The sequence below is a fragment of the Vanacampus margaritifer genome, chromosome 4, assembly GCF_051991255.1.
Source record: "Vanacampus margaritifer isolate UIUO_Vmar chromosome 4, RoL_Vmar_1.0, whole genome shotgun sequence".
NCBI lineage: Eukaryota > Metazoa > Chordata > Actinopteri > Syngnathiformes > Syngnathidae > Vanacampus > Vanacampus margaritifer.
In genome coordinates this window covers 15,581,731-15,609,116 of record NC_135435.1, presented here as the reverse complement: position 1 = coordinate 15,609,116, position 27,386 = coordinate 15,581,731, and the positions used below count along the sequence as shown (strand labels likewise).

Below are 27,386 nucleotides of genomic sequence, written 5' to 3'. Positions count from 1 at the left end.
CCCTGTCAGAAAGAGTTTCAACGCCCATCTCCGGCAGAGCTTCTCCATTGTCCCGGGGGAGGCGGGGGACATTGAGTCCGAGTGGACCATGTTCCGCGCTTCAATTGTTGAGGCGGCCGATCGGAGCTGTGGCCGTAAGGTGGTTGGTGCCTGTCGTGGCGGCAATCCTCGAACCCGCTGGTGGACACCAGCGGTAAGGGATGCCGTCAAGCTGAAGAAGGAGTCCTATCGGGCCTTTTTGGCCTGTGGGACTCCGGAGGCTGCTGACGGGTACCGGCTGGCCAAGCGGAATGCGGCTTTGGCGGTCGCTGAGGCAAAAACTCGGGCATGGGAGGAGTTCGGTGAGGCCATGGAAAACGACTTCCGGACGGCTTCGAGGAAATTCTGGTCCACCATCCGGCGTCTCAGGAGAGGAAAGCAGTGCACCGTTAACACTGTGTATAGTGGAGACGGAGTGCTGTTGACCTCGACTCGGGACGTCGTGAACCGGTGGGGAGAGTACTTCGAAGACCTCCTCAATTCCACCAACACGCCTTCCTTTGAGGAAGCAGGGTCTGGGGACTCTGAAGTGGGCTCCCCTATCTCTGGGGTCGAAGTCGCCGAGGTGGTTGGAAAGCTTCTCGGTGGCAGGGCCTCGGGGGTGGATGAGATCCGCCCGGAGTTCCTGAAGGCTCTGGATGTTGTGGGGCTGTCGTGGTTGACACGTCTCTGCAGCATCGCGTGGACATCGGGGACGGTGCCTCTGGATTGGCAGACCGGGGTGGTGGTTCCCCTTTTTAAGAAGGGGGACCGGAGGGTGTGTTCCAACTTTAGAGGGATCACACTCCTCAGCCTCCCAGGTAAGGTCTATTCAGGGGTGCTGGAGAGGAGGGTCCGTCGGGAGGTCGAATCTCGGATCCAGGAGGAGCAGTGTGGTTTTCGTCCCGGCCGTGGAACAGTGGACCAGCTCTACACCCTCAGCAGGATCCTCGAGGGTGCGTGGGAATTCGCCCAACCAGTCCACATGTGCTTTGTGGACTTGGAGAAGGCGTTTGACCGTGTACCTCGGGGAGTTCTGTGGGGGGTGCTTCGGGAGTATGGGTTACCGAGCCCCCTGATACGGGCCATTCGGTCCCTGTACGACCGATGTCAGAGTCTGGTCCGCATTGCCGGCAGTAAGTCGAATTTGTTTCCGGTGAGGGTTGGACTCCGCCAAGGTTGCCCTTTGTCACCGATTCTGTTCATAACTTTTATGGACAGAATTTCTAGGCGTAGCCGAGGCGTTGAGGGGGTCCGGTTTGGTGGCCTCAGCATTGCATCTCTGCTTTTTGCAGATGATGTGGTGCTGTTGGCTTCTTCAAGCCGTGACCTCCAGCTCTCGCTGGAGCGGTTCGCAGCCGAGTGTGAAGCGGTTGGGATGAGGATCAGCACCTCCAAATCCGAGACCATGGTCCTCAGTCGGAAAAGGGTGGAGTGCCCTCTCCGGGTCGGGGAGGAGGTCCTGCCCCAAGTGGAGGAGTTCAAGTATCTTGGGGTCTTGTTCACGAGTGAGGGTAGGTTAGAGCGGGAGGTCGACAGGCGGATCGGTGCAGCGTCTGCAGTGATGCGGACGCTGTATCGGTCCGTTGTGGTGAAGAAGGAGCTGAGCCGAAAGGCGAAGCTCTCGATTTACCGGTCGATCTACGTTCCTACCCTCACCTATGGTCACGAGCTGTGGGTCGTGACCGAAAGAACAAGATCCCGGATACAAGCGGCCGAAATGAGTTTCCTCCGCAGGGTAGCCGGGCTCTCCCTTAGAGATAGGGTGAGAAGCTCGGTCATCCGAGAGGGACTCAGCGTCGAGTCGCTGCTCCTCCACGTTGAGAGGAATCAGTTGAGGTGGCTCGGGCATCTGGTTCGGATGCCTCCTGGACGCCTCCCTGGGGAGGTGTTCCGGGCATGTCCTACCGGCAGGAGGCCCCGGGGACGACCCAGGACACGCTGGAGAGACTATGTCTATCGGCTGTCCTGGGAACGCCTTGGGGTCCCGTCGGATGAGCTGGCTGAAGTGGCTGGGGAGAGGGAAGTCTGGGCTTCCCTGCTAAAGCTGCTGCCCCCGCGACCCGACCCCGGATAAGCGGAAGAAGACGGACGGACGGACGGACGGACGAAGTTAGAGACTGTGTTAAATGATCTGTGTGTGAATCAAAACTGTCAGCGGCAGTGACAAGATGTAAAAAAGATTTTGACTTACCACTTTAAAAGACATAAACTATCTTACAGTGATATTTGGTTGTTTTCATTCTCTCCATACTTTGGCCAAAAACATAATTACATCACCTAATTGCACTGCAAAGTTGATCATTTCGTACATAATTACAGTGGGAAACAACCAGCCTTTTAAGCCTTTAATGGCAGAAGCACACTTAGCAATTATCATTACTTTGCTGCGCACACTAAAACTAAAGATGTCTGCCAATAAAAAGCATCCTCTCGCTACTACCAAGTCTAATTGTGTGTCCTGAAATCTGGCTGTACATCACGTGTGAGGACTAAATGCCAATCAGCGAGGGTGGCCCGCGCAAGCTAGCTCCTCAGCGCGTCCTGCGCAAGCTAGCTCTTCAATGTGTGTTTTTTGGGGGGCTTCTCCCCCCGCTACCGGGGCGTCTGATAGCTTTTGAATTATTTATCCGTCAGGCTGCCGGACGGTAGTCACAGCGACCGAGGGCCCGTAGCGCTCGTCTGGTGACGTCTCCCTCCGACAGTGGCCATTAGCGGACTGCGGCAAGGGTGCTAATGAGCGGGGCCAGAGTATTGTAATCTACTCCATATCCTTCCTAACCTCCAGACCCTCCACGATGAATAAAGAATGAAGGAAACATTTACAAAGATCTGAGTACAGAGCTTTTTAATTGGGTAAAAAAAAAGAAAAAAAAGGTTAGATTGAAAAGGCAAGATAGGAACAACCAGCCGGTTTCCTATTAAGGAGAAATGTCAAGCGCGGTGGTGAAGCAATCGTCTGTGTGCATCCCTTTGTTGTCCTCCCTGACATTGAAGGCTAATTTTTCATGGTTATTTGAACTGGAAAATGAAAGAGAGGTTTGCGATTATTTCTTATAAATGACAACACAATCGCATTACGCTTCAGTACAAACACAGAGAGGATATTGCCTTTTCATATTTCATGTGAAAGTAATGGATGGGCTATGCAAAGAGGAACCGATAGAAAGACAAATGGTGAACGAAAGCCCCCCGTGTTTGATTTGTATTAGGAATAGATGGAGGTAGGGAGAGCTTTTTTCCATAAGTGCGAGCACTCTCGTGGATGGTTTAAGTGCCTGTGCAGTGTAATCATTGGATTTCTTTAGCAATTAGCTATGAGCAACCAGCAAGGGTGCTTGTTAGAAGAAAGGTTGCCCGGTTTAGCCACTCCATTCTCCTGGAGAAAAATGTACCATATATCCATTATATGCCCCCCTGTGCGATGTAATGAATACAGCGCAGACCTCCACCAAGGCCAAACAATCCTAATTGGGAACGTTAAACTGTACGCCTTCGTAGACACACATTTCCTGTATATGCCTACAGTTTTTCTCAAAAAAAAATGCTACCTCTGCACTTTTATCCTACAGTGCTGTCTTGCTGTCCACTAATTAGTTTTTCGAAATACGGGCAGACTCCTGGAGGATTTTTTTGCTTTGACATGCGAGCTAAAACGTCACAACAGTTTTGGCAGACAGTAAACAACTCTTTACAAAGAAGGCTTCGGGCTTTCCCAGTTGACGTTTACAAATTAAACAAGGTGAATTGTGAATGTTGCTTTCTGGTTAGCTAACTTGATGCTAACATATAATGGGAAACGTCCTAGACTAGCTAATGAATAGCATCGGTGTTGCTATCTTATAACCCTTTAAGCCATGGATATTTAACAGGGTTGGGGAATCCGGATGCACAAAGTAAAACCCTGAAACAGTTTGTCTTTAGCCACAGGTGCTTCTACTTAACAGGTGGAGACAAGCTCGTTTACCTGCCGTTTGAGTAGAAGCATCTGTGGCTAAAGACAATCTGTGGCGGGGTTTTTCGCTTTTTCGGCCTGGATTGGCCAACCCTGATATTTAAACACATATAGTGACGCATGGAATATATAACAATTCTCAGGGGCATATATTCTTTGTCCTCTGTATAGAATGAGACACAAGAGGGCGCAACAAAAAAAGTTTAATCATTGAAATTCTATTATATAAGTTTTTTTTAAAGTTTTTTTTTATAGATGTGTATTTCTGTGTGTGTATATATATATATATATATATATATATATATATATATATATATATGCTTTTTTTGTAACCAAAAACGTATTACAAACTTTCTTTGTGAGGAGAGGTGAGGCTGGAATGGATTAATTAGAATTGCATTCATTTCAACGGGGAAAGATGATTTTATATATCACTCATATCTCAAGGCACCACTGTACAAAAGTGCTAATTTTATGTTCAGTATAAATAAATAAATAGATTTTTGCTTGTGATATTATGACTTAATTCTCATAGCTTTACTTATTTTTTCTTTCCTCTGGTATTTTTGTTCTTTTCAGTGCAGCCCTAATAATACCCCCTGTAGTACCGCAGCTGCAATTATTCCTTCTCGTTTTACCTTTTAATAAACAAACAGCGGTAAAAATTCTCTCTGGCTAAGGTAAAAAGTTGAATTCCCATCCTCCACTTCTCCTCCACTCGTATCAACTTCGCAAGTTGTTAAAGTTCGGAGAGCAAACACACATCAATGACGCCCTATATTTGAAATTAAATTGATTAGCAAAATTGATATTCATAACTCAGCCGAGTCTCTTTTATCTCAGCCTGCGCTCTCATAAATAAACAGCCCGTCAGGCCCACGGCTGTGGATCAGGCGGGCGGGATGACCACAGCAGTCCACCATAAACGGGCATACTAAGAAACTTGTGTGTTTACTTTTGACTTTACAAACACTGAATGAAAGGCCCAGTATGCTAATAAGCTCCGCGCGAGAGCTGCTAGACGGACACATAACACGCGCCGGCTTGGGCGCTTACATACACCCGGCCATGGCAACATTGATTTCCCCCCCGCTAATACCTCCACACAACAGTCCACGGGCAGATGGATGTACTACAAAGATATGCAAATGGCACATTCAATAAATCGACAGGCGGAGATCTTTTTCAGTCAGCGCCGTCCACTCTATTGGTCTGCAGTGCCTAAAAGTGGAGATAAACAGATAAGCACCTGTTAATGGACACACACGAACACGTTTGCGTCTGTTGGCGGCAAGATCGATGGGCGGCGTTCGTTAAGTAGGAATGTTTGAGAAAGGCAGCTTCAACTGAAAATGCTCATTCCGCCAAAAGAGAGAATTATCATTATTATGGGAATGCTGATTTCCATTCTCCACACCTTTTTTTGCAGTGAAACAACTCCCACATAATACTTTTGATTTACACCGTTCCTTCCGCATGCCCCCCGGGGTATATATCGTCTGATTCCACATTACTTACAGTATTCGCACAATTTATCGTTAAATACCAACTTTTCCCCATTCATTTTCAATGGGACTGATATTGAACTTTTTCTAAGTCCAACTTTCCACGCCCACTTCCATACATACAATTGATCATCATTGCTTGGCGTCTGATACTGCTCGGTGGCGCAGCTTGTAAATTGCCTTGTACAGTAACCAGGAGGTTGCAAGTTTGAATCCCACCTTCGACTGTATATTACAAATATATCCATGGCAATTATGCTAAGTGATATGCATGTATACCAACTAAAAATCAATTTCGGGAAATGATTTTAAGATTTTCAAGTCACGTTAGGTCAGTCCTTAGAGCAATTGCCTCTCAGCACGGAGAACCTGGTTTCAAACCCCGCTTGGACCACATTTTAGTACATTCGATGGTTTGATACCAACTGACTATAATTTCTCTGAAATGAATAAATCTCACTTTAGACAGCTTGCAGTTCAAACTTTCTTTTTAATCATTTTGTATTTAACTACGATTAAAAAAATAATAATTTTCACATAATTTAGCTCTCAATTTACTTCATAAGCACATGCATTCGAATCTTAGCTTTCATCTAATAGCATTAAGCTTTTGAGCATTCTCATGCAATTTCTGCAGAAATTGCACTTTGTTTAGTTATTATGTTGTTGTCGTTATTATTTTCGTCATCGCTGTCGTCCATCTATTCATTTTCTGTACCCCTAATTTCATTAGGGTCGCGGGTGTGCTGCAGCCTATCGCAGCTGACGTCAGACAAGAGGCAGGTTACATCCTGAAATGGTTGCCTGACAATCATGGCACACTTTTAGACAAACTATTCATGCTCACATTCACACTTACGGACAATTTTTCGGCAACTATTTTGATGATAATCGATTAATTGTTTAATTAATTGTAACCAAAATGTAAACCATTTATGTTGTCATTTATGTCAATAAAATGCATTGAAATAATTTCCTCTTTTGGAAAAGTTTTTTTTTTTGTCAGATTAATCGATTATTAAAGTAATTTAATCTAATTGTTTGCCTCTTCCAAAATGAACACAGCAGAGAAAATTAAAAGTGTTTCTTTCCTCGCAGCAGTCTGCACTTTTAATTGTCAAATTTTCCTCCCGCGTAAGCAGGTATACCTTTTGTATAATAGCAAAACAAACAGTAGGTATACTCTTATCGGGCGTGCTTATTAGTCAGATATGAGACAAAAGCTGCTGGGTGTATGTCATATATAATAGATGTGGGCTGTCTTGTTAAGCCCAGCAGGCTGTATGTGGCTGCGTCTCAGCGGAGGGGAGGCTCTGAAGCGGGCGGGCTGTACCTGGTAATTAAAGAGAGTTTGTGGCAAAAGCCAAACATCAGGAGAGATGAGATATGAACAAAAGAGTTGTGACAGTTTCAGGTTAGCTGATTTTTGTGCATGAGTGTGTCCTTTTTTTTTTTTTTTTTTTTTTTTTAGTTGTTGCCAAATGAAAAATCAATACATTTTCCGGGCTATACATATTCAGAGTGTCCACCGTGCTGAATGGGGGAGGGCGGGGGCGTGTGTGTGTGTGTGTGGGGGGGGGGGGGTGGCCTGTTCGCCTGTCATAACTGTACCATCGCATTTTCCAAGCCACTGGTGAATATTTCAGACTTGATGTGATTGCCCTTCATGACAGCGTCTTTTTTTTTCTTTTCCCAGACACCCCTTCACCCCCCCACCCCCCCTTCACACACATACTTCAATTCTGTAAGGTCCTATTGAATAACTGCAAATAGGTGAAAGCATTGTAGTGTGAACGGGGAGGAAAAAAAAAAAAAAAGATGCATTCATAAAAGGAGGGTGATTTAAGAGGAGGCAGAAGAGAACGAGCGCAAACATGCACGGGAGGGGCGGCACCCAGCCGGAATGACCCTTTGTGCGGGACATTGTCCCTCGGGCACAGTAGATGGAAGAGCAGCGGCCAGTCATGCTTTTGCCCCCATGCAGGCTTTTAGTCGCACATCTTACAGCAGGCAAAAGTACAGCCAGCATCCCCCTTTGTGGACATCCGATTTGTTAGTGAGCGGACGTTCAAGGAATTCTCAGTGTGTGTTTGTGTGTGTGTGTGTGTATGGAGTGTGTGTGGTGGGGCAGAAGAGTGAGCAGTCCCTGAATGCTCAATCCCTGGGCAGCCACATTAACCTAGATCCTTCTCTCCTTCATCACTCAACACAAAGACAAGTAGAGCGCCACTCACTTTTTCTTTCTTTCTTTTTTTTTCTTTTTTTGGGTGGTGGGGTAATGTATCTAAACATGCCATTATGGTGAACTATTTCTAATTAGCGATATTTCCCATGAGAGACACACCACTTTAGGGGAAAATATCAAATTCATCTTGCCCGTTGCTAAAGCTGTGCCTTGAGATGCAACGGAGCCGACTTTTTCAACATACGAACCGTTGTTGAGATGAATTTTCTTTTGATTTTTTTTTGTTGCAAAAATTTGAGATTCAAGCATTTTATGGTGGCAGCAAACTCAAGTCGCTTCACAAACGAGCAGCAGTTTGATAGTCATTTTAAAAAAGCAGTGAATCCCTTAATTGGCACTAAAATGTCTTAAATCATTAAATGTCTTAAATTGTCTTGAATCATACATTGTCTTAAATCGTGCTACATCAAGCTTTCAAAAGTTTTTAACTTTTATTGTTGTAATTTGTCTCAAATCTGAAATCTCAAAAGTCTTCAATCATAAAATGTCTTAAATCGTCTTACATCAAGCTTTCAAAAGTCTTAAACTTTTGTTGTTAATAATAATAATAATAATAATAATAATAATAATTTAACAAATGACTCTTGTCTTAAATATTTAATTTCAAATAGAATTAAATTTAATTTAGCTTGCCTTGAGACGTATGATCTCTAAAGTCAGCAATGTTGGAAAAAAAGGGTCATCCAGCTGCATTTTCTAATTCCTAGTTCACATTTATTGTTAAAATAGGCATAACACGAGGAGAATTACAAGTTGTGAGATGAAAACAACCACTTTGCCTTAAAGTCTGCTAGCTTGCTGTTTACGATGTACTGTACACTTATTAGGGTGAATTAATGTACTGAGTCATGTAAATGTATTCATTTGTATTGGCGCACACGAAAAAGAAAAATGAAATGGAAATATGTTGTGTTGTACAATTCTTACTCAAAAACATTTCCAACAAAGCTCTACAATGAAAAAAAAAATGCATGTCTGCTAGCCTAATGCTAACGCACAATGGGAAACACCATAGAGGGGCTCATGAGTAGTTACACAACCCTTTAAGGTGCATCAACACATACAGACACACAATCTAAGAAGACTCAGTCACATATTCGTTCATCAATCCGTGAAGTAGTATAAGTGCAGCTTACTGAGTCACTTACAGTAGTTGTGAAACTCTTCTTCTTTGTGTCTGCATGACTGTATTGTCCTGCCACCCGGTGGCTAAGTCACACACACTGAAATGAGCTACAACAAATTTGTCACCAGGCACAAACTGTTTAATTGTGTACATTCTATTTAATTGTTATTACTATGTTATTACTGTTTTTTTTTTTTTTTTATAAAACACAATATTAGAGAGTGCCATTTTCTCTTATTATAAAACACATGACCTGTTTTTTTGTGCTGGGGCTTCAAGGGATTAATGATATTTCTATCCATTCATTCATTCATATAGTCGCTCAAAATTGGATGTATAGATAAGGGGGATGAAGATGATGAGCTTTGAGTCGAAGACCTGTGGGGCTCATGTGTGATGAGCAGAGGGGGCATGCAGGGGGGCATGCTGGGGGGCTTGGGTTGGCGGTGTGAGCTACGGCTGCTGTTTGTGATTAACTTGCCCTTTAAAGTTGTTTTAGTTATTAGCTGCCCTAAACCTCGTCCCCCTCCTCCATCTTGCAAGGCTCCTCCCTCCCTCCTCGGCGCTCGCCCTCGGCCCCATGGAGACACAAAGTATTCATTCACATTTAGATCCTGAGGTCACAGCAGGGCCAGCGGCGAGAGGGAGATGCCTGCCTGCGTGCGTGCGTGCCTGCGTCGTGCCCCCCCCCCTCAATAGACAGGTCAGGAATCTAACACGTTACATTGAGCAGCAGCGCTGAGGTAGCTTCTTTCCTTTCTGTGAAAATGTGTGGGAGACAGCCAGTGACGAGTATCCACAAATTTGACATGTTTTTCCTGTAACATTCCACATTTTGCATCATGTAGCCAAACATATTGGGGGACACCTACAGGAGGAAATATGAATGTGTCTGGCAAGATGTTCTACAATATGCTGGCTGGCGTCTGTGACGCGTGTCCTGACTCAACATCTCAGATCTGGATCAGTCTAGGTCATGTCTGTCAGGTTCTTCCACAGCAAACTCCTCCCCGTGGGTGCAGAAAAAGGGCCTTCCCCAAACTGTCCCCACATAGCTGTCCGAAAATAATCTGTTGACATGACAAAGGACGTTCCAATTTGCTGTTTAAGAGCTGAGTCATTACAATACATTTGGCCACTATGTAAGCTTCTCTGCACATTTGAACTAGGGCCTGTTGATTTAATTGGTCGATCATAGTTCTTTTGAGTTTGGAAATACTTCATCCTCTAGCATTTGTTTAATGGTAACAGAGAGAAAACATTACAACATAAGACAAATATGACATTCAAGCATTCCCTGCTCCAAAAAATCAGCAAAAAAAATTGGCCAAAACAAATACAAAAGTCCAAAGTATTGTGAAACGGTCAAATGTTCTGCCTATAATTCATATATTTATTGTTTTAAATGGGGTTGTGCAATACGTTTTTTTCCAAATGGATACAAAAACACCAGAAAATCGGCCGATTTTGTGCCGATTTTTCTCTGTGTTGTAATTTAAAAATACAATAGGACAAAGTATTGTAAAACAGTCAAATGTGCTGCCTATAATTCAAATATTTATTGTTTTAAATAGGAATGTGCAAAACAACTTTTAGATCGATACAAAATCAACAGAATATCAACCAATTTTTTGCCGATTTTTCTCTCTGTTGTAGTTTAAAAATACAATAGGACAAAGTATTGTGAAACAGCCAAATGTGCTTCCTATAATTCATATAGTTCTGGTTTTAAATAGGGATGTATGATCTAACTTTTCTTCAGATCGATCAAAATCAGCAAAAAAATCGGCCGATTTTTACCGATTTTTCTCTGTGTTGTAGTTTAAAAATTACAAAAGGACAATGTAATATAAAACAGTCAACTGTTCTGTCTGTAATTCATATATTCATTGTTTTAAGTAGAGATGTTTGATGCCACTTTTCTGCAGACTGATACGATTACTCAACTCTTGAGTAGTCCAATATGATACCAAGTACTGCTACCACTAGTACTTTTGACACATAAGATTAAGAAAAACAAAACAATGACAAATAATTGGAAAGAAGGACCTATATATCCCAATTTTTTTTTCTTAAAATTGCATGAACTTAATAACAATTATCTTTTCTTCTCATTTCAAATTTGTATAGTTCCTGATCGTAAAATGGCCATTTTGTGATTTATTTCCCATAAATGGCGAGTTTATGGCCAACCTGAACAGCTTGGCAGTGTGTATCAGAGGGGGTGACCTTCTGTTTGTACGCGACTGTGTTGGGCGGGGTGCTCATGTTGCATATGTGTGGTGCGGAGGTGCTGATATGAGGACAATGCATGAAAGCCCCCAGCATGCCTCCTGTGTCTCATTGTCCTGCCCTGCCCCTCCTGTCACTTCCATTTTGCACCCTCCAGTCCGGAGTCAGGACAACTTTGATACTAGGAAAGGGGTGCAAGGCGTCATGGAGAGATTTGAAGGGGTGGGTGGGGGGTTGGGGGGGGGGCATAAAAGGGGGAGCGAGAGGGTCTATGAACTGTGAAATAAGATCGCTTTTTATCCAGTGGTGCGGTGGTAAAAAAAAAAAAAAAAGGAAGCTGTGGCAGTCTGGATAAAGCTCACCTGTGAGTTCGGCAGCAGGTTCGGTGCCACCTGCTTCAAATGATTGCAGCCTCGGTGATCGCACGAGACGAGTGTGTGTTTTTGGGGAAGCGCCACAGCCCTTCCCAGGTAGGAGCGCACGTCTCTGCCGAGGCCCACAGCAGGGTGGGCGGAGCCTGACCTCGTCCAAGATATTCCCACTGACGATTATTACTTGCTGCTCGTCTTCTGCACAGTCTGTGAAGGAGGAATAGTGGAAAGTGCAGTGCTTACCATCAATTATTTATTAGGGACGTTTGTGCTTGTCAGTCTGATTAGCGTCAGTGTAATCACTGCTCGTGTGTGCGTGCGCGCGTGTGTGTGTGCGTGTGAGGGTGGGTGGGGGAAACCGAGGCTGTTCCCGCTCATCATGAAGGTAATATTTTTTTTTTCAGTCTCATCTTCACCGGACATCCTTTGCATAGCATCTGCTTTTGTCATCTCCAAACATTTCTGCTGTCTTTTTCTTCCCTCCCCTTATCCCCCCTCCCCCCCTGTGCACCTCATTAGTGTGTGTGAGTTCCCCCGGCTTGTAAAGAGTGACACCTATGGGCCTGATTAAGCCCCTGCACTCACCGCCGTCACACACAAGAGCAAGGAAAGCTGCTAGATGTCTGCCGTGTGCGTGTGCGTGTGTGCATGCGTACTTGTGGGCTGTCCCCAGTGAGTGAGTGGCAGAGCAAATCTGATCCTGGTCTGCTTGGAACAAATGAGTGTAATCTGTGTGTCAGCCATGAGTTTATTCAGCCTGCATGATTGGATTAATGGAAGTGCTTCATTTGCTTGTATTAGGACGTTTAATGAAGACAATTAATTACAAGACAACCTTGGGGCTATCGCGCTTTGCATATCCCAAATTTGGGTTAGGAATGGCCTGCCGCCATCGCTTTGAGTGTGGCTGTCTGGCTTGTTCGAGGGCCACGTTTTTTTGTTTTTTTTTTGCGTTCTGTTGCCGTCTTTACTCTTAGGCCACTATTGACCTTTTGTTAATTATGGTCTGCATGGCTGTAATCGCTTTTGTTTTACTGAAGATGAAGCATTTGTAAACATGTGCATAATGCTGCTCCCGGAATTGAATTAATAATAATAATAATAATAATAATAATAATAATACAATAATAATAGATATTAGTTATCAACACTTCATACTGTGTCCAAAGTGGATAATAATGTCGCACTACAAGTGTCACTGTGACAAAAAAAGAATAAATAAATTAAAAAAAAAATAGTACAGCCCACTCGCCCTTAAAAAAAATGTACCTGGGGATTATTTTGTAATCTTGGCACTCAGTGCAGTATCCTAATTGAGGTAAAAGTGAGGATGTCTTGTTGTGAAGGAATATTTCAGATCTTCCTCAACGGCTGCGGATGAGCTGCACTCGAGAGATTTGCAAACAGAGCAGGAACGTTGCGTTATGTGAAATGGGGGGGTTGGGTCACATTGACATATACACTAGAAACAACAACACTTAGTAAAAAATACAGCATCTTTGGCCCTATCTAAGTTTGATATACAGGAAACCACCATACCCGTGAAAACCAACCAATCAATGACAGAAGCCGAAACCTATGAGGCGTCAATCAAATATTTGTCATGCACATTACGAAGGTGGTGTTTTCCGGGGGCGTGGCTACGAGTGCGTAACAAATGATTCTGATTAAGTGACATTTTTTTTCCACTTGCGCTAGTGAAAGTGGTGCGTTTGCGATTTCAGAATAAGAGCATAGTACAGGAAGCTGTGTACATTTTGCTAACTTTATTTATTCTAATTTTTTCTTATTTAGCCAATGTCTGGGTTCACTTCCCAATGTTTTCCTGTACTTCTGGTTTCTTAGAAAAGCACACACAAATACATGCATCGGCACACGCTCTAGTCTAGTGTGAAGTCCTGTAGCACCTAATAATGGAATCATTTCCTCAATACGTAATATAATTTGCACTGAACTCAATTAAAAATGTAATAAAACCCAATAATGTAATAATTTCACCAAGAATGTAATAAAAAAAAATCCTGACTGATATTGTAATAAAAAAATTTACCGATAATGTGTAATACTTCATTACATCATATATATACAGTATATATATATTGTTTCCCAGAAGTCTTTGCGGCAGGGCAGTTCTAATCATGTGGGCGGAGCTTACTTTGATTAACTCCCTGCAGAGTTGGTTTAACACTAAATAAATCAACTCTGTCAATGAACTCCAACATGAATCTCCATTTAAATCAGACAATGGTAAAGACACACTTTGGAGATTGAAATCAACTCTGAAACATTTAACACCAAGATGTTAACACTCCAATTTTTGCTGTGATATGAAAGTCTTGGATTCTCAAAACTCAAATTGTAGAACTTCGGGCTGAAAATCAACACGTATATTACATCATCTGTCAAGTTTTACATGAACAATTTTAAGGAAAAAAAAGACACATGAAAATGTAATAAGGCATTACAATATCATACAAATGTTATTATATGTTATTACAATATCAGTCAGGATGTTTTTATTACATTACATTCATTAAATTGGTGAAATTTGTACATTACATTTGACATTTTTTATCGCTTTAGGTACAAATTTTCTTACATTTTCAGACGCTATTACATTTCCAGGAAAGTATTACGACATTGCTATTAAAAACAGCACATTTTCTTCTTGATTGTAATTCTTTGTGTTTATATTTAAAAAGAAACATGTTTGACAGGGGTCATGTTTTCTTTTTTTTGGTTCATTTTTTAAATGACAATTGAGTTTTGTTGTTTTGAAAAGAAAAAAAAAGGATATGACTTTACTATTTAGGTTGCAGATTTATCGGATGTGGTCTGACATCGATAAATGTCCCTTTGGCACGTTGAGCAGATTATTTGTAGAGCTTGAAGATTTAAGAGCTATTTTTTTATATGCTATTTATGTTTTAACACTTCATTTCCTGTAAATATTCATTTCTGAGTTGTCCTTTATGTGCAACACTTCTAGACACATTTTTTTTGTCTACGTCTCTCAAAGCATTCATGACGTCGTCCCCTCTTGTAGCGTTTGACCACCGCGGGTTTAAACAGCGAGTGTGGGTGATAATGAAACATCATAAAAGTGGTTTTGGCTGCGGCGAGTCAAGTCGGGCCGGCCACGTGATGACCGCGGGGCTGAATACTTGAACAGGATATTTCAGTCCGGCTCTTGTAACGTCGTCAATACGTCAATAGCGTGTAGTGTCGGGACCTGAGCATGAAAGCATTTTCCAAAGAGCATTTAAGCACATTTGCTGAGAATTAGCTGACTTGCGTAATAACTGATAAGGCCTATTGACCACGCGGCCTAGTTTACTGTTGCCGGATCAATGTGGTTGTGTGCGTGCGTGCGTGCGGCGTCCCGCTACTTTTAAACAAACTTTACAGGCAAAGGGGATTTTGAAGGGGCACTGGAGGGAAATAAAGATGATTGATGGTCTTTTTATTATCTGTTTTCGCTATCTTTTCCTTTGTGTGTTACTTACAAACATCATTATTGGAGATCCATTGTTTGGACTTCGACGCAAGCTAAATGGTCTGATGTATTGAGCGCAGGCTTTTAAGATTTTTACAGGGGATTGAGTTGAAATAAAGCGAAGGAGTTGAATCCCTGGGAGTTTTAAATATTTATGATTATTTTTTTTTGTCCTCAATATTGTATGTTAGCAGCTGGGGACAGAATGTATTTTGATCTTTCATAAAAAATAAAAAAAAAAGAAGTATTTTCTCTTTGAATATATTTCCAATTGAGGCATACGAGTGGAAGCAGGCAGCAAAATTGTGTCCTCTTTGTTTGCAAGGCTGGTAAGCGAGTGTCAGCAAATGTAATTGTTGCCGGCTCCTATAGAAACAAAATGCCGCCGTCCCTTTAAGTGCCTCCACCAATTCTGATGGCTTGGTGATTTACATTTGCCGTCCTCCCTCCCCCTTCAGGAGAGCTGAGTGAGGATGTGGAGGCTGCTAGTGAGACCACCACAGACCAGGAGGACCAAACCAAAGACAGAGAAAGTGGGGGGGACAAGGAGCTCACCAAAGGGACAGGTAAGGCCGATATTTCCCAAACACACACATCTGGGGGGATGCTGCGAGGGGAGGGGGGTGGGGTTGTACGGGGGGGTGGGGGGACCCCACACCTGAATAGTGCCGCACATAATAAAGCCTTTTGTCCAACTGAAGCATATTTCAACAACATCGCGAGAGCTCGTTTGTGTGCTGTTGGTGCGAGTTGTAACACGTGTGTGTTTAGCACCGCCCCCTTCACGCAAACTCACACACACATACACACAAGATCACACTTCACTTGGACAGTTTCCCATCAGGGAGGGTTTTATGTGTGGCACGGCTTGTTGTGCTTGACTTGAGTGGAACTTCAGAGCAGTTTGTCTTCTCATTGTTTGAGTTGTCACTGAACAATCAAAATACAATTTTTATACTTTTGTAACTTTTTCGCAATTAGGGCTGCTATAAGCTATTATTTTAAGAATCACTTAATCTGTTGATTATTTTGTCAATTAATCCATGAATGTTGTAATCTCTACATTCAAAAAAAGGTTCAATATTTCAAATTGACTGTGCAGAAAATGCAAAAACCTGAATTAATTACTGATTTTGTCTAATTAATTATCCAATCATTAATGATTAATAATTCAATCATTGGTTAATAAATAATAATTAATTATACAATCAGTTGGTTAATTAATGCACGGGCAATAATCTCTCAGTTGGTAGCAAATTATTTCACCCCAATTTATGCAAGCTTCTCATTGGCTTGCTTCAATTGTCCAGTGAGCATAAAGATTCAATTCTACAGAAATACAAGTCTTGGGAGTCCTGCTGTAATGATTGGGCACAGCGCGAAGGCAAGGGGAACATGTTTTTAGAATTAAGTGTAATTGCACATCCACCACAGTAGGTGGCAGTGGCGCTCATTAGTTGGGTTTCCATCCACCCATTTTGTTTCAAATTCGCAAAATAGTTTTTACGCTTGGAGGGGATGGATTTTGAAGCATATCGAAGAAAGGAAAATGTCAATTTTGGCGATGGAAACAGGTTTTGCGAATAAACGCTGACAAGACCGTTTAATACGTCGCATGTTTTGACTGGATATTATGTCACACGTACGTTTAAGGTCCCAAAGCAATGTAGGACGATAAAGTAAGGTATCAGTTTGATGCAAAGAACCTGACCTCAACCCCATCAAACACATTTTGGGATCATCTCGAACCAGGATTGTGAGCCAGGCCCTCTTTCTGGACCCTTGTTCTCACAAATGTAACATTTGTCCGTCTTGTTTAATTCCTATTGGTTGTTATATTGCCAAACATTTGAGCGCAAAATCCAACACATTAGTTTTTGACAATGTCATAAAATCAATCATGTCGTAGCAGGTGCGGCATTGAAGATAGGAAAGTTCTGACATGGTAGCACTAAACACGAGATTAGGCCTTTGTGGATCCTTCTCACTTGTCACTTTTTTTTTTTTTGGTGACTGCAGCATGTTTTGATTTACACTCGTTAGGTTAAGAGCTGGGAAAAAAATCCAGACCTTTTTGCATACCTCTTTTTTTCGTGTTTTAATAAAGTGCCGGAAAATAACAAAAAGAAAAGAAAAACTTCATCAGCGTTTGAAGCCCGCTCTTTGTAAAGCGTCTTTGATATTGGAACTTTCTATTTTAAATGAGGCTGAGTTGTTTGTGCTCTTTTGAAAGGGTGACACTCTTCTTTGATGGGAGAACTAATGATATGCATGCCTGACTGAATATGGCTAAAAGTATGTTTTAGCACATCAAAATAAAGCACTTTAAAAGGCATTAAAATGAGCCGGCCGATTAATAATTCACTCGTACCTGGTGTGCGCAGGAAGACGACGGCTCGCATTAGGATTCGTCCTTTTTTGAAAGGCATGCAATTTGATACATTGGCTTCCTTTCCTCCCCTCTGTCAGCCGCTAATCACCAAATAAGTGTGTTTCTGTGTTTTCACAAAGGAAATATGTGCTTGCATATGAAAAATTTACAGCTTCCCAGCATCTTATTAGAAACGCTTAGTTAAAAATAGCATGTGCATTAGGGGAGCGGGCCTGAGGTTGTGTTTGATGTCAGGGAAAAAGGTGGGCGGAGAGATTGGGCTGCCGTGTTGTCAGCAAAAGGCAGACAGCTGTACTTTTAATGCAAGAGTCCCTGTTTGTGCTTGAAACTTTTTGGGGAGCGTGTGACGGATGAACACAATGGCCATAGAAAGCAAGTGCAGAAAAGCACATTTCGCGCCCGGCAGTAAACAGACCAGCGCTTTGTTTGGCCTGATGATGTTTACACAGGCGGCACACAGATGTTGCGCAGGTTACAATATGGCCAATAAATGTCTCAGCCGTGCTGTTAGTTATCTGAAAGGTGCTCAGGCACCCGACTGTGTGTTTTTTTCTTCTTCTTCTTCTTCTTCTTAGTTCACCCTTACAACTACTGGAGTGTTCCTTCTCATCATTGTCATGTAGCTGGCGGAGCAGGGCACAATTGTTCCTTTACAAATGACAGTCAGTGTCACGCAGGCGCCATTCGCCGGCACACAAGAAAGGCGCAAAGCCGCTGTCAATCTCATTTTCCCTTTCTTGTTCTCCGGCTCTTGGCTGTTCATTAAAATCATTTAAAAGTACATCAGATGCGGCTGTAAAATGCATAAGTTTCCTGCGCGTCATTTTATTTTGAAAGATGCCTTCATTATTTAGTTGTGTTTATCGCAAAGATGATGCCTTCATGCACTCGTTGTCGCCATGCAGACACATGTAAACGTCATCTAATGCGCACGTAGAAAACACATGGCAGGTTGCTGTGATCATTACACACCGGTCACTTCATTAGGTACGCCTGCACTGTCTAATGAGGTCTAGTCAGTTGTGTAAAAAAAAAAAAAAATCTGCCTTCACAAATATAATGATTGTTTTTTACTGACACCTTTGACAATGTTTGTTTTTTATTGTGGTTGTATGAGGTACGTATTACAGTCACAAATGATAAGCATATTATAATTGAATGCCTCTCTAACAGCTGTGTCAGTCAAAAATAAGCTTTACTATAAGACATGAGGGCTGACAAGCAGCTGTTGTCACACATATATATATATATGTATATATATATGTATATATATATATATATATATATATATATATATATATATATGGTCCGTGTACTGTGTGTTGTTCCACCAATATCTGTTACTTAAATGATACCACAACACCAATGCTTGTCGTTAGCCTGTCTATGATGTTTTGTATTTTTGTTAGCATTAAGCTAGCTAACGCTAAGGCAAAGTTATGTGGTTATTTTCAATACATAATGCACATTTATTTTGTTTTATGTATAGTTTAGGGATGCAACTAACAATTATTTTGTTGATTAATCAAAGACTTGGATAAAAAAAAGTTTAAATTGCCATTCCTTTATTCAAAAACTGGACATTATTTGAAATTGACAGTTCAGAAAATGTACAAACTTAAGTTACGATTCAGTTACAGGTTTTGTCTAACGCCAGAAAATAAACAAAAATTCTGACCAGTGTTTATAAACATCTTATTTGGATTGATCACAAGAATAATCAATCTGCTTTCATGAGGGACTACATACATTTAGAATATTAACTGTTGAAAAGTTGAAATTCCAACATTTTGGACTATTCCAAATTAAACAAGGTCTCTAAACGATTAGTCGAGTCACCAAAAATAATGTATTTTTTAATTAATCAATTACCTGTTTCACCTACTTTCAGCTAAGAGTGGCATTAAACAGCTCAATGCCTCTTATTTGATAAGATTTATTTGTATTTATGATTCATTCACCATATTTTCAAGTGAGTCGTTGCCACCATGCAGCACCGTCAAAATTTTGTTCACAAATCAAAGCAAAACACGTGAATTGATTCACTTGTATTTCAAGGTACCATCAAAGACAGAAATTTTAGACAGTGATGTAAAGTAATAATGGCTGCCGCAGCAGTTTAATCACCTTACGTGGTTAGCAATTCACGAGGTCATTTTTAATGCTGTCTATGAAATATGTATATGTGGAATAGCCATAAGGCCGCTCTCCTCGTACCCAGCTGAGACAGCAATCTTACACAAGAAAAAGAACCAGAACAGTCGCTTCATTAAAGCAGTTGTATATGTAATACGCACATATGAGGACGTAATCAAGATGAGAGGCAGGATGACGCTCGAAGACACCCTGCTGAGGGATTTGTTGCAGAATATTTTTCATTCCTTGTTCCTTGCATTGGATTATTGGGAGACAGAGAAAAGAACGGGGGGTAGAGAAATAAAATTGTTGGATTTCACCCACATGTGGAGGGTTTTAAATGTCTCTTGCCCAAAACGCACTCCAACATTTTTACAAGACAACAACAAATGACAGCACTAACTGAAAACATGGCACTCACATGTGTGCACTTGCGCCAATGCTGATGTTTTTAGTGGAAGCTGCATCTGTAACGTTTTAACTTTAAGTGTGGCTTCAGTGCTGATCACACAGACCAAAATGTCTGTTTCTATACCTTTAGGGCATAATTAACTCATTCACTCCCAGCCATTTTCACTGAAGCAACCCAATTCGCTCCTGGCTGTTTTACTGGATTTTGACTGATTTTGCAAGGCCCACAGAATATTGTGTTCCATTGCTATAAAAACCTGGAACCTACCAAAAGATTAGATTAGATTATCTTCTTTTATTAGGGGAAAAAAGTATATTTGTATCTGTTTCTGTTTTGTAGAAATTAGCATTAGAATAGAGCTAAGTTTTATCATTATTCACAAACCTGTTGAAAACACTGGGAAAAAGAGCTTGTTGCAATATGGCCCTGGTTGATCTCTTTTACTCTGCTGCGACCTACTGGCCGTTTTTTGTAATAACTACCATTGCTTTAAGTGACCTTTCCAGGTCAGAAGGTGCATCAAAGCCTTTGTATGCTCTAGCATAAAAAAACAACAACATAAAATGTATTTAAAACAGATTTATACGTTTTTGGGTTTGAATGAATGTAAGTTTTTATTTGGCATGCAATTAGCTTGACAATGTTTTTCCTAGCATGCTTGTCAATTCATTATTCATGTATAAATGTGTTTGTTGCTAGTGAGTGAAAATTATATTCACAAGCACAACTTGGCGCACCTGTTCCTGCACCATGTGTTTTTGCATGTCCAAGGGTAATTCTGAAGGAACGCATAAGCTGTAGGCAGAATAATGAACATGCTAATTAGCATCCCCTAGACACACCACGGAGGCATTGCAGTCTGTGCTCACTCGGCACAAGACAAATATTAGATTCTGTTTTGCATAAAACAGCAGACAAATATAAGCTGTTTACCTGCTTGTGGTGACTTCCTATCGAATGAAGACGAGGCATTTTTTGCAGCCCGGGTTTGAGATTGCTGTTAAAGTCAAAGTAAGATGACAAATCAGGAGACGAAGCAATATAAAATGTTTACATATTCATAACGCATCCTCTGGATGCTTGTCATCCTTCAAATTATAATTCCCTTTGTCTTTGAAGATAATAGGCCGTAAATTGTCCTTGTTTGCGAGCCAAGCCCCTGAAAGCTCGCTGTTTACGAGTTGTAGCGCAGGCTGTCTAATGGCCCAGCTCCAGTTGTGTGTCCTGTAAAGGTGAACGCCACGTCATCCTGTTGTCCAGTTAGCCTGATGAATAACAATCCTGCTAATTAATAGCTTCTATGCATGTCATCATGTTCATTTGGCCCACTGTGAGACCATGCGCTTAGTCATGCACAAGTCACCCTTGCTTTTACCGTTAAGTGTGTCATTTTATTTGAATAAAATAACTGACTGTTATACTGTATGTTACAGGAAATTATTTTCATTCATAGGTTTAAAACTGTGTTCTTCGTATTTTTCCATTTTCCATTTTCAGTCCATAATTACGCCTTTAATGGTCTGGGGAGCGACAGAGGCAAGACGATTAAGAAAACGGGTAGAAAGAAAAGGCAACATTCAGGTATTGTTGGAATCATGAAAGGAGAAGAGCTTGTGTCATTGTGGGTATTGACTCAGGATTAATGACCGAGAAAGGTTTAGAGCGGGTATCTACAATTGGTGGACTGTAGGCCGGGTCTGGACCAAGTTTAGGGTCTCATACGTACTTAACTCATTCACTCCCAGCCATTTTCAGTGAATTAACCCCCTTTGCTTCCGGCTGTTTTACTGGATTTTGACTGATTTTGCAAGGCCCACAGAATATTGTGTTCTATTGCTATAAAAACATGAAACCTATTAAAAACAAAGATTAGAGTCACTTCTTTCATCAGGGAAGAAAAAGTATTTTTCTATCTGTTTCCGTTTTGCGGCAATTAGCATTAGAATAAAGCTAAGTTTCATCATTATTCACAAATCTGTTTAGAACTCTGGGTAAATGAGCTTGTTTGCAACATGGCCCTGCTTGATCTCTTATACTCTGCTGCCACCTGCTGGCCGTTTTTGTAATTACTACCATTGCTTCACCCATTTTCTGCAGTTCAGTGGCTGCATCAAAGCCTTCTGTATGCTCTAGCATAAACAAAACATTTAAAAAATATAGATAAATACGTCTTTGGGACACTTTAACACATTTAACATAGAATGTATGTGTCCGTTTTTGGGAGCAAATGAGTTAAACATGGTCAATTGCTGTAAAATAAAGATAAAGCTTGGACATTGTCACATTGCTGTTTTTCAGTCCTATGGTATGGCTTCTTCAAAAGTTCAGAACGTTGAATCAGACACAACACTCATTCACACACAGTGTGACAGTGTATCAGCGACAGTGGAGCAACTCAACTAAAGTTGAACAAGCAACTTTTCAAATAACGAACAGCTGCTCCATCTACCACCAGAGTCGTACTGTCATTAGAGCACAAACTAGATTGATGGCAGCTGTGATTGCCCTGATGGATTTCAACGTCAGACGACCCGTTTCTGATCCTTCCGTCGGCGCGATTTCTGTCCGGAAGCCGTTCTTGTTCCTCTTGAAAGGACAAAAAGACTCTAGTCACGTATGCAATGTGCGCCGCTGCCTAAATAATACACTGCAGCCAAGTGAGAGGTGCGACAAGGTGCCAACCTCCAATTCACTTATGGGACTCAACAGCACCAAAGCCTCTGGTTTATGGAAAATGCGCATGAATTAATAATCATCAAATTGACTCCATTTTGGCTGTGACATTTGTGCTTTCGAACAAGGTGCCTGCCACGCTGTCGATGTGTCAGAAGAGGTTTGCTAAGGATTGTGGTTGTGTGGGCGACACACTTGACAAAAGTTGCGAATACTCAAAAATGATTCATACTCTATACTATACTATACTATATTCTCTCCACCATTTTCCTTGCATATGTCACCAAGCTCAGTCTTCTTCCTGCTTCCTCTTGTCAACACTTGTAAAAGCTATGGTAACGCAATTCTCTATCTGGTGTCAATGTTGCGGGTCATTGGTTGTGACCACCTGTTCATATTGTACAGTAGATATGCGTGTCTAACGTGCGGAACAGCACTCGGATACCGATATCCGACTGTTTTCATCACCCTACCCTCTCCATTTTGACGGTCATTTATTTCCATCCTCCCCTCGACAAGGACAAACAGGATACATGCGCTAGTTGCATGTTAGTCATGGTGCTGGTGATGGCGTTGGGCTGGAGGAATTTGGAGAGAAAATCAACTGATCACATTTGATGGCGTCTCAATTGGCCGTGACCAGAGACACTGTGTCCAAGTAAGCTTCCCCTGGCTGGCAGCTCCCACTCACTGTGACTGATAGAAAGCCAGTTGTCCCTTGTGGGAAGCTCTCCAGCCCCTCATTTTCAACAGTCACTTCTCACGCTAATTGGCATAGAATTGGCTTGGAATAAATCCTATTAATTCTTCTAATTATGAGGCTTGAAGGGTGCATTTGTTTAATTCTTGTCACTTGTAGTTTACACTAAAACACTGTGAAAGACATGTTTATCAAGGACTTGGTGTCAACATGGATAGCAAGTTGTCACTTTAGTCTTCAGGCATGTGCAAAGATTGAATCCCTACACTGAAGGTTTGAAATGCTGGACTTAGTATGGATCAGTCACAAAAGTTACCAGAGGTGGGCATTCCATCAGTACATAAGTTGTCGATGGATGCCCGTTTAGCTGACAAATGATGAGAAACTTTAAAATGAAAATGACGGTCTAAGCACTGACCGAAGTGGGTTTTCGTTCAGCAGTGTACATGTTATCGTCACTAAATGGGTAAAGTACCGACAGACCTCTCAGTCCGTCAGTACTGACGAAATGCCCACCTTTGTCTGTCAGTCCTAAAATAATGATGACAGAAATGTAATAAAATGATGGACGAGTACAGTTTGGTTTGGCTTAAAAAATGATGCACTGACGATGATGGAAAGGTGCCGAGGCTGCTGACGAATGCCGAATGACTGACCAGCAGTAAATTGCCCGCCTCTGAATTTGACCCATTCAAGATACCAACTTCACGCAGAAAAAATGCTGAAATTGTACAAAAATCCCAACTCACAAGGTTTTCAGGAATTTGTTATTTTAACTAACTAGCAAACCACTTGTGCCTGGCTTTACCACACAAGATTAGGAAGGTGGAGAGTACCAAAGTAGAGTTGATGAGGATTTGGCGAGGGCCGTGCCATGATTGAGCGGTTGGTTGGTGTCAGGAATGGAGTCTCCTTTTGTTTAACATTCCCATTGTTTATAGGTGGATGTGTTTAATGGGATTGGCTGTGACTGGACCCTAACAGGGTCTTGGTGACTGATCCCAGTGTCTCTGGGAGATCTAGCAGGCGGCGTTGTCCAAAGCCAGGTTCCCCACTGGGTAATCAGCTCAACTCCACCTGATTGGAGGTGACATTTTAATGTCTGTAGCGGGAGCGTGGTCAGCCCCGCTTAACCTGACCCCCTGCCAAAGCACCCCACCCTACCAGTGCCCTCTGTTCTCAATTTGCCCTTCTACGACTGTACAAATCAGGCCAATTTTAACTCTTTATGGGCTTGTTAGTGGGTAGCAAGGCACCTCCTTATGTTCCACTGTGAATTTGTAGCTGTCCTCGTGCTGGCTCTGAGTGAATTCGGGTCCTGTGTAAGCTCCAGCTTAACTGAGCGTTTAAGTGTGATGATTCACTTTGTGCCACTTCCATTTTCTCTTTCTTTGTAGCGCTGAGGGGTTTTAAAGTGCTTTGCACCTGCTCAGGTGTGAGACTTTGCTCTTCAAACATAGGATGAGTCTTTTAATATGCATTGTTGTCATTTACACTTGAATTTGGTTAAATGTAACTATTACTTTCTGTAGGCAGTTTATTTTTATTGTGAGAATCCCATTAGAATATTACTAATGATACTTAACTCATTCACTCCCAGCCATTTTCACTGAAGCAACCCCCTTCGCTTCCGGCTGTTTTACTGGATTTTGACTGATTTTGAAAGGCTCACAGAATATTGTATTCTTTTGCTATAAAAATATGAAACCTGCCAAAAGAAAGATTAGAGTATCTTCTTTCATCAGGATAAAAAGTATATTTCTATCTGTTTCCGTTTTGCAGCAATTAGCATTAGAATATAGCTAAGTTTCATCATTATTCATAAATCTGTTTAAAACACTGGGGAAAATAGCTTGTTGCAACATGGCCTTGGCTGATCTCTTATACTATACCTGCTGGCCGTTTTTGTAATAACTGCCATTGCATTAAGCATTCTCTTCAGAGGCTGCATCAAAGCCTTTTGCATGCTTTAGCATAAAATAAAACAAAACATAAAAAACATATAAATATGTCTTTGGGAACATGGTAATATTTAAAATAGAACATATTTCTACGTTTTGCAGAGCAAATGAGTTAATGGTTTTATCATCATTGCTGGTCCATCCATGTTATAGACCACTGAAGTAAAAGGCCCGGGGTCGCCATGACAGCAAAGTAGCTAGTCTCCTTACTACAAGCTGGTTAACTGTAGAATAAGTTTGATGCTGTTATTAAAAAAAATGTTAATACATACTGTTGCTTTAACAAGAATACACTTGTAGGGTTTTTCAGAACACAACAGAGCTCGCACATGGATGTGAACCAAAGGGGCCGTGTTTATGTACTTTGTCTTGATTTGAAAGACTCATGTGGACCGAAAATATGAGGTGCGGTGAAACCTAAAGCTGCACCCTGCGGTAAACTAACATTTGTATATGACGTTGTCTATGGCTCTGGCGTTAAAAGCAGCGTGAAAGAAGGATTAAATGTGTGTGATATACTGCCCGTTTCCCATTAAATGTAGATATGGCACATTTACGAAAGACAGCCCTTTAGCTCTTTACCCTCACTGATATTGATTGACCTGTCTGGAGCTGCCAAGCCTTCAACTCATCTTGACATCTCCTCTTTATCCCTCTGTGCATGTGTGTGCGCTCAGCAGTGTCCGGCCATTCGGAACAGCACCAGTCCGATTCCCCGATCCCTAGCAAAAGGCCCTCGTCACGCTCGGAGACCTCTGAGAGCCCGCTGTCCTCAAAGCGTTCCCGGGCATCTGAAAAGCGAGCTGCAGAGCAGGTGAGCGCCACAAATCACACAAAGTTTAGGAGCAGCCATGCATGTGCTTCATGAAAGTCCAACTTTTTTTGGTTTCTTATTAGTAAGCCCTCATTATCAGCTTAAAACTTTAACTCCAATTAGAAGAAGTAGAACGACTTTGGATGAATTTTGTATTCATCTTGCTGAGCCTTTTCATAGTATTCAGTACTTTCTTTTCAACTCTCCTCAAAATTATTTTAGCCTCTCTGCTGCAGTCGCATTGCTAATTGTGTATAAGGTGGAAAATCAATAAGGTATCTGACAGATGAGAGCACTTTGAAGTGGGTGCCAAGAGTGAGTGGTTCTCACTATTACACACTTGTCTGTGATCAGAGGAATCTGGTTGCTTGAGGGGGGAAGGCTTGCCTCACCCTACCCTCCTCATCTACAGCTTCTCTTCTCTCACAAAGCCATTTCACCCTATTAACCCCCTGTGAATATACCAACCCACCCCTCTCATCTGCTTTCACGCAGATGTACCAGTGCCCCTACTGCAAGTTCACCAACACGGACCTGAATCGTCTCAGAATGCACGTGATGACGCAGCACTCTGTCCAGCCCATGTTACGCTGCCCGCTGTGCCAGGACATGCTCAACAACAAGATCCACCTGCAGTTCCACCTCACGCACCTGCACAGTGTCGCGCCCGACTGCGTCGACAAGCTCATCGCCACAGTAAGTCGATGAGATCATCAGAACGAGTGCTCCCATATTCAGCCGTTTGAAGCCAGCAATTTGTGGATGTTACGCTTGTCATTCAGTGACGGGGGGAATTGAATACAATTGAGTACAGTGGATGGAAAAAGTCAACAACGCACCCGATTCGAATGGCAGTTTGTTTGTTTATTTGTAGTGATGAGCAGTCGACTAACCTTATACGAGTGGGCAGGAACAGAAAAGGGCCTTACCGCAAAACGGTCCAAAATACCTTGCAAGATGAAGAATTAAGGTTCAGTGGGAACAACAACCCCAACTCCTGAATGATTGAGTAATTAATTAATCGTGAGCTTGCTTCCATAAACAAACCGATGGAAGGCGAGATACTGAGGCCTGCAGTTAGATTTATATCAACTGCAGTGTACTGCTGCATTGTTCTCAAGCGAAAGTAGTCTCCTTGCTTCCAATAATGCTCATCAAAGGGGGAATAAAATTTTATTTGCCCCGTTTTCTTGTAAATCACTGAGCAAATCTTTGTTCTGTTCTATCTTGTACGGCTCAATAGCTGGCCGGACAATCACACAGTAAAACATTGCTCTATCTACCGCCTGGCCGTCTTCATCCCCCCCATCTTGAAAGTAAATGGCAAGCACATTAGTATGGTAGACTGCA

General features: G+C 42.0%; 1 protein-coding gene across 7 annotated transcripts in view; it reads left to right on the top strand.

The window, feature by feature from the left end:
- Nucleotides 1-27,386, top strand: part of zfhx3b (zinc finger homeobox 3b) — a 346,429-nt gene that overhangs the window by 304,222 nt on the left and 14,821 nt on the right. For 6 of the 7 annotated variants that reach the window (XM_077562960.1, XM_077562961.1, XM_077562959.1 and 3 more), the window contains 3 exons: nucleotides 15,407-15,514; nucleotides 25,900-26,036; nucleotides 26,532-26,732. In XM_077562960.1, the coding sequence (XP_077419086.1) occupies nucleotides 15,407-15,514; nucleotides 25,900-26,036; nucleotides 26,532-26,732 (446 nt within the window). The remainder of the gene's footprint in view (nucleotides 1-15,406; nucleotides 15,515-25,899; nucleotides 26,037-26,531; nucleotides 26,733-27,386) is intronic. The other variant, XM_077562964.1, reaches the window with a different exon arrangement.